Raw genomic sequence first — 7,243 nt, 5'->3', positions numbered from 1 at the left:
CAGGAGAATTGCTTGAACCTGAGAGGCAGAGGTTGCAGTGAGCCAAGATTGCACACCACTGAACTACAGCCTGTGGGACAGAGCGATACTCCATCTCAAAAAAAAAAAAAAAAAAGAACATTCTCTAATCACCTTACTAAATGATTATAATATTTAAGTTTGCATTTTGCATTTATTTTATCATTTAGTGCAATTACCAGAACTTCCAGAATAAATGTTAATAATCATAGTGCAGATAGTTTTGTTTTGTTCCTAATTGCAATAGAGATGTCATTAATATTTTATCACTAAATATTAAACTGGCTATTGGTTATCACATGTTTACAAAGTACCCACCTATTCCGGTTTTATTTAATATCCATTCCTTCAAAATGCTCATTTACGAAGGCTGAGCTCCACACATGGATGGGGGTGGGCCGCATGCTCTCACAGACTGTCACTGGGTGCATGGTGTCTGTGGGGTGACACTGACCTAAGCAGCCCATCTAGAAGGATGCAATAGGAAGGTCTGTATGCAACCCTCCAGGAGTGAGGAATGAGAATGGTACCCTGGCTTGCAACAGGCAGTGCCTGGGAGGATGACAGGTAGTGGCATTCTAGGCCATCCAAGGAATAAGGGCCAAAGTCTGGGAGGCAGAGGAACCTATGGGGTTTGGGGAATGGAGGGTGTGATGAGGAGGTATGGAGGGCAATGAGGTGGGCAAGGTCAGGAGATGGAGACTTCACACTTGGTGTTCTGGACCTCGAGGTGCAGAAGGGTTACAGCCTTGGAGTCCCAGGGTAAGTGTATGTTACGTCCTAGAGAGGAGCTTTCTCAAAACCTCGAGCTCTACCTCCCCTAGCTGTCTGTGTGGTTTTTTAGAGAGTTGCGTCTGTTACAGGGCTTTTTCTCCTCCTTAAAATGGTCAACCCACATTTAAAAAAAAAAATTTGCATTAGCTGCCAACATTTCAGAATTTGGAGACAGCATATTAAAGATTTACATTTCCGGCCGGGCTTGGTGGCTCATGCTTGTAATCCCAGCATTTTGGGAGGCCGAGGCAGGCAAATCACTTGAGGCCAGGAGTTCAAGACCAGCCTGGCCAATATGGCAAAACGCTGTATCTACTAAACATACAAAAAAATTAGCTGGGCATGGTGACACACACCTATAATCCCAGCTGCTCGGGAAGCTGAGACAAGAGAATCGCTTTAACCTGGGAGGCAGAGGTTACAGTGAGCCAAACTCATGCCACTGTACTCCAGCCTGGGCATCAGAGCGAGACTGTTTCAAAACAAACAAACAAACACACACTTCAGATTTTCAGATTTCCTGTGCTCTCCTGAAAAATCAGGAAGACCTGCCCACTCTATACCTTCATTCTGCCCAGCTATCACTTACTTCCTGGCTTGCTTCACTCCTTTCCTGATGTGTATGTCTGATTTGGATCCTGATCTAGATCAGTCGGAAGCATCCCCCCCAATACACATACATTTGCATAACATATTATATATAAGGTATTGCCAAAGGGAGTGTGCTGTATTTATGAAAGATACTTGTGGATGCAGAACAAAGGTGGGAACACTGGTCCCTACAATCTGCAACCTTTTACCTGGAATGTAGACAGTCCATTTGGGCATCCAAGGGAACACTGTAGGTCCTAGAGGAGCCAGGCCATTTCCCTAGGGCCCGTGAAGCTTGTGAGAGAATGTGGGTGCCTTTCCTCAGCCTGACTTGCTTTCTGAAGTAAATTAGGGATTACCACTACTTCATGTAAAACTGTGGTCTTATGTATTAAATCAGCAAAACAACACAAAATGTCACTAGACATTAAGCTTAAAAGTGATATTTCTTTTGAGCAGTGCTTATTTGTATTTTAATAATAATGTATTTACATTAATGTGGATTAGGTAAATATTTAAAATAGTAATAATGGTAGTGAAATAAAATTTCCTTTAAAGATAAAACAAAAAGCCAGGTGCAGTGGCACACACCTGCAGTTCCTGCTACTCTGGAGGCTGAGGCAGGAGAACTGCTTGAGCCCAGGAGTTTGAGACTTGCCTGGGCAATATAGTGAGACTCCCATCTCTAATAATATAGAAGTTAAAAAGTAAAATTAATAAAATAAAAAAATACAAAAAAGGAAATGAGAAGGGAATCAAAACAATACACTACAAAAAATAAAAATAAATCAAAAATAAAAAGTTCATTTCTAAAAGATCACCATTAAATTACAATGCAAAGGTTAGGTCCTTCAGCTGACCACATTTTAAAAAAATCCATCTTTTAGCCTCAAAGATTTTCAAACATATTTCATTTACATATTTGCATTATATAAAAAGTTACAAATTATAAAGAAATTATTCATAAACTCTTCCAGGGAACATTAAACAAACCATAGTACACAATTGGTCTCTACTTCCATTTTTCTATAGAAAGGACATAAAAACTTACAACAAAAAGAAAATATTGTCTACAGACAATACTATGGCTGGTATATTTGAGTATTTTCATCTGAAACTTGAAATGGTCATCAGAGTTAAAAACATTTTAAAATAAGGATTAAAGGTCATCCATTAAGACAGCAATAGTCTTACCTGTAACGAACATGAAAAGAATGGTCTTCCCTCATGCTTATCAAATTTTCCTCCATCAAGTCATATTATAAGCTGAATAAAATGAAATTATTTTATTTTGTGCCAATCCAGTCCTTTACAGTGTAGAATTATTTGTAGAACATTGTCCGGTTAGTATATTAATGAGTTGGTGTTAATACATCCTAAGCTCCTGCTTCTTCTTTATTAATAACGAAAGTAGGTCAATGTCAGACAGCTTAAAGGTTCAAAATGTGTCCCAAATCCTTGCATCTCTGGCCCTTTCAGCAGCACTTCAGCAACATTTCTGCAAAAGGAATACAAGATGCTTTGCTTGAAGTCCTATTTTCAAAGAATAACCTATAGTAACCCTGAGCTGTACATAATCACAAGCTAACTCCACAGACTGCTGTCATGTCAATCACTACAGAAGACAGCACAGGGCTTAACTGTCATCATGGAGCTTCTAAATAGGGGTGGGAATAGATGAGATTTGAGAGCTGTACTTTAATTTTTAAAATGTTTGAAATTTAATAATTTTATGTAATATTTTCTGCTATAAACAAAAAAGAATAACAGTAGGTATCATATTAGCATCTAAAAACAAAATTGCCACTTTAAAAAACTACTACTAACAAATCAAATGAAAATTCAATAATTATTTGAAATAGTCAACTCCAAACTCAGTAAATTTATTTCTTCAAAGAAGATATCACACTGATACTTAGGTTATAGTTGGATTCATTTGCTTTCAAAATATATTCTACTTAGACTCTTTAAGGTCTTTAAAATGTTTTTTATTAATATTGGGTAGGTACAAAAGAAATTTGGGAAATATGTATATGGTAAAAAGAATGACACAACAAATATTTATATAACACCATTCAGTTTAAAATAAGAACATTACCACTGCCTTTAAAGTCTCCTGGGTATTCCAACCTAACCCATCTCCTTCCTTTTCCCTTTAAGGTGATTTCTAAACTGAATTTTGTTCCTTATTCTTTTGCTTGTCTTTACAACTTTACTACAAATGTCGGTATAGTCCTAAATAAGATACAATTGAGTTTTGTATGATTTTGCTGAACATTATGTTTCTGAGATTTTTCTCAATTGTTGTGCATAGCTACAACTTGCATGTATATTCCATTGTATACCAAATGTATTTTTCATTCTGCTGTTGATGGACATTTTGATTATAGGTTTTTGATTGCTGTTACTCAAAGTATTAATATTCACGCCACTGCACTCCAGCCTGGGTGACAGAGCAAGACCTGCCCCAAAACAAAATGAAACAAAAAACTACCATGAACACTGATATTAATAACTCAATGTACTAGTTAAGGCCAGGTGCAACGGCTCATGCCTGTAATCCCAGTGCTTTGGGAGGCCGAGGCAGGTGATCACTTGGGGCCAGGAGTTAAAGACCAGCCTAGCCAACATGGTGAAACCCTGTCTCTACTAAAAATACAAAAATTAGCCAGGTGTGGTGATGCACGACGGTAATCCCAGCTACTTGGGAGGCTGAGGCATGAGAATCACTTGAACCCGGGAGCCGGAGGTTCCAGTGAGCCAAGATCATGCCATTGCACTCCAGTCCAGGCGACGCAGCGAGACTCTGTCTCCCCCCACCAAAACAACAACAAACCCTCAATGTACTAGTTAAGCAGCTAAAGAGAGAATGATAAGCAGACGAAAAATAATACAGAGAAGTTCAGAGAAAAGGAGAATAAAATGAGCAGCCCTATAATATATCTAATAGGAGGGTGAGAAAGAAATAGAGGAATAAAGGCAAAATCTTCAGTGATAAAGACTGAGAATTTTAAAACAAAAACGAATCCATACCGATACATTAGAGAGAGCTACAGCACATCAGATATAAATTATAACCTCTGAGATAACAGTTGAGAAAGACAAAGAAGGATATACATATGTATATATGAGATAAATTCATAAACAATCATAAAGTCCTGGAATCTCAGTGTTATAAACAATCCTAGAGGTCAGTTAGTCCACCATTTTACTATAGCATTCCTACATAGGTCATAAAGCAGCTAATCCTAATTTTGAATATTCCTATAAGAAAACTGTTCCATACTTTGAGCAATCCTTCCATTTCTACCCATTTGTTCCACTTCTTCCTTCTGCTGCCATATACAATGAAGTCCAATTCCGCTTCTATATAACGTCCTTTTAAGTATTTCAGTTATAACATAAACCAGACTCTAATGAGTACTCACTGCTCTGTCAGTTAAGTACAGCTAGAGGTTAATAGGGAACAGAGCAGTAAGGTGAGAGGAGGGAAGGTAGAAAGAAACAGCCTTGGGAATACTGACGAAGTTTCCTAGAGGAAATGAGGTTTTCATATTAATAACAAGTTTAGCATGCAAGAAAGACAAAATATTACTCCTCTGATCCCTTCTCTTGGCCAAAAAAGGAAGCTCTATCTTTTGTTGTTGTTTTGTTTTTTAGAGATGGGATCTTGCTATGTTGCCCAGGCTGGAGTAAAGTGGCTATTCACATCACAATCATAGCACACTGCAGCCTGGAACTCTTGACCTCACGTGATCCTCTCGCTTCAACCTCCCAAGTAGCTGGAACTACAGGTGCACGCCACAGCATTGGCTAGGAAGCAGTATTTTAAGAAAGAACAAAAAGGTAGCAGCTATCAACACATCAAATCTCTTTTCCTTTTGTTCAGAATTCCATTGTGCCTCTTTTTTCCTTAATAAAAAAATTAATAAAGGGAATTAGTGTGGACACTCATAGCAATAGCTCCAAAGTGCATCCAGATTACACAAATAGCTAAACTGGCAATGAAATTGTCTCCCATTATCCACTATGAGGTTTGGGCTGTTATTTATAAAATGGAGCAGAAAGAGAGGTATTAGAATTAATTTACCTGAGAATTAAATTAAATTATAGTAGGCCCTCCAGATCTGTGGGTTCTGCATAGCAGATTCAACCAACTGCGTATCAAAAATATTCAGGAAAGAAAATGAATAGTTGTGTCTCTACTGAACACGTATAGACTTTTTTCCTTGGCATTATTCCCTAAACACTACCGTATAACAACTATTTACATAGCATTTACATCATATTAGGTATCATAAGTAATCTAGAGAGGATTGAAAGTTTGTGGAAAGATATGTATAGGTTATATGTAAATACTATACCATGTTATATAAGCAACTTGAGCATCCATGGATTTTGGTATCCTCAGGGGGTCCTGGAACCAATTCCCCACAGATACTGATATTAAATGTAAATATTTTTCTCAGCCAGGCCCGGTAGCTCACATCTGTAATCCCAGTGCTTTGGAAGACCAAGGTGGGAGGATCACTTGAGACCAGCAGTTCAAGACCAGCCCAGGCAATGTATAAGACCCTGTTTCTACAAAAAATTAAAAAATCAGCCAGGTGTGGTTTGGACTGTGTCTATAGTCCCAGCTACTTGGGAGGATGAGGCAGGAGGACTGTTTGAGCCCAGGAGTTGGAGGTTATAGTAATCTATGATCGCACCACTGCATTCCAGTCTGGGCCACAGAGTGAGATCCTGTCTCTAAAAAAATAAAATATTTTTCTCATCCATGAGTTCTTAATGAAATTCTAAATAAATTTTGCAATCATTATAAAATGTTAATTTCGTACTCCTTAAGAAGAAACATATAGCATTTACATGTTTAACAAATTAACGAATAAGTAAATGAACATAAAGTTGCAAAATACTTTACTTGATGAAAACTGCATGTAGAACCATTTTTAAGACTATTAAAATAAGCAAGAAGACAGAATGCTATTCACTATTTCAATAAGAGCAATTTATAATATAGTCTTACTATTCTCAAGGGAAGAATATCTTTAAAAGTGCCTCTTACATTACAATTTCCATAACAATTAGGTAGCACTTCACAAAAAAAAAATTCACTGAACAAACAAGCAATTCTTGATTCATGATTCATGTTTCAAGAACTCTGTAGCCAATTTAGCAATAATGTGTTCACTCATGTTCCTCATTACATGGAGTTAACAAATCTACTTCCTAGATACAATGCGTGTGTATGTAGTGTAAGACTAGTAAAATTTGCAACAAATATTAAATTACAAATTTGTTCATTAGGATAAGAAAAATTAACCACAGGACCAAGAATTGGAAAATAAATGATAGGTTTGTAAGGATACTGAGACGTCATCAAGTTCAACCTCCAACCTCCATTACTATTTACAACTAACAATCTGCAAGGAACAAATCTGTTTCCTAACAGTATCTTCCAAGCAATGCTCCAAAAACTGCAAAATTAACAAAATTGCTAGATCACAGCATCTAACCCTAAAGAAAAGGCAATCATTTTTTCCAAATCCCAGGAATTGACAGAAACATACAGAAAGATCAACTAGTACACAACTCTAACTGCCTCGCATTTAATTATCTAATTAGAAAGTCAAAATAGACAGACTTCATTTAGACAGCTAGGTGGACTTTCAGGCACTGTCCAAGGTATGCAATCAGAGCAGACAAGAAAAGCTCTTTATCAGAGATCCTAGCTCTGCTTTACTCCATTGGCAGTAAAAAGTTTGCAAACCAGGTTACATTTTGTGCTTCTTTGAATTTGTCTAACCTATCTGATCCTGATTGGCACTTAACTGACAATAACTTTTGGTCTGTTTCTTTG

The 7,243-nt window shown here is 37.2% G+C and overlaps 1 protein-coding gene across 3 annotated transcripts in view; it reads right to left on the bottom strand.

Moving 5' to 3' along the window:
• Positions 1 to 7,243, bottom strand: part of GPSM2 (G-protein signaling modulator 2) — a 54,084-nt gene that overhangs the window by 43,143 nt on the left and 3,698 nt on the right. Inside the window, exons 2-3 of one of the 3 annotated variants that reach the window (XM_011998480.1) lie at positions 5,474 to 5,519; positions 2,578 to 2,649 (exon numbers count right to left, since the gene is read on the bottom strand). In XM_011998480.1, coding sequence (XP_011853870.1) covers positions 2,578 to 2,633 — 56 coding nt within the window. In that variant the 5' untranslated portion in view covers positions 2,634 to 2,649; positions 5,474 to 5,519. Of the gene's footprint in view, positions 1 to 2,577; positions 2,882 to 5,473; positions 5,520 to 7,243 lie in introns of all 3 variants that reach the window. The other 2 variants (XM_011998465.1, XM_011998474.1) reach the window with 2 other exon arrangements.

The sequence above is a fragment of the Mandrillus leucophaeus genome, unplaced genomic scaffold (assembly GCF_000951045.1).
Source record: "Mandrillus leucophaeus isolate KB7577 unplaced genomic scaffold, Mleu.le_1.0 Scaffold1158, whole genome shotgun sequence".
NCBI classification, from domain to species: domain Eukaryota; kingdom Metazoa; phylum Chordata; class Mammalia; order Primates; family Cercopithecidae; genus Mandrillus; species Mandrillus leucophaeus.
The sequence above is the reverse complement of the archived record's forward strand: the minus strand, read 5'-3'. Positions and strand labels throughout refer to the sequence as shown.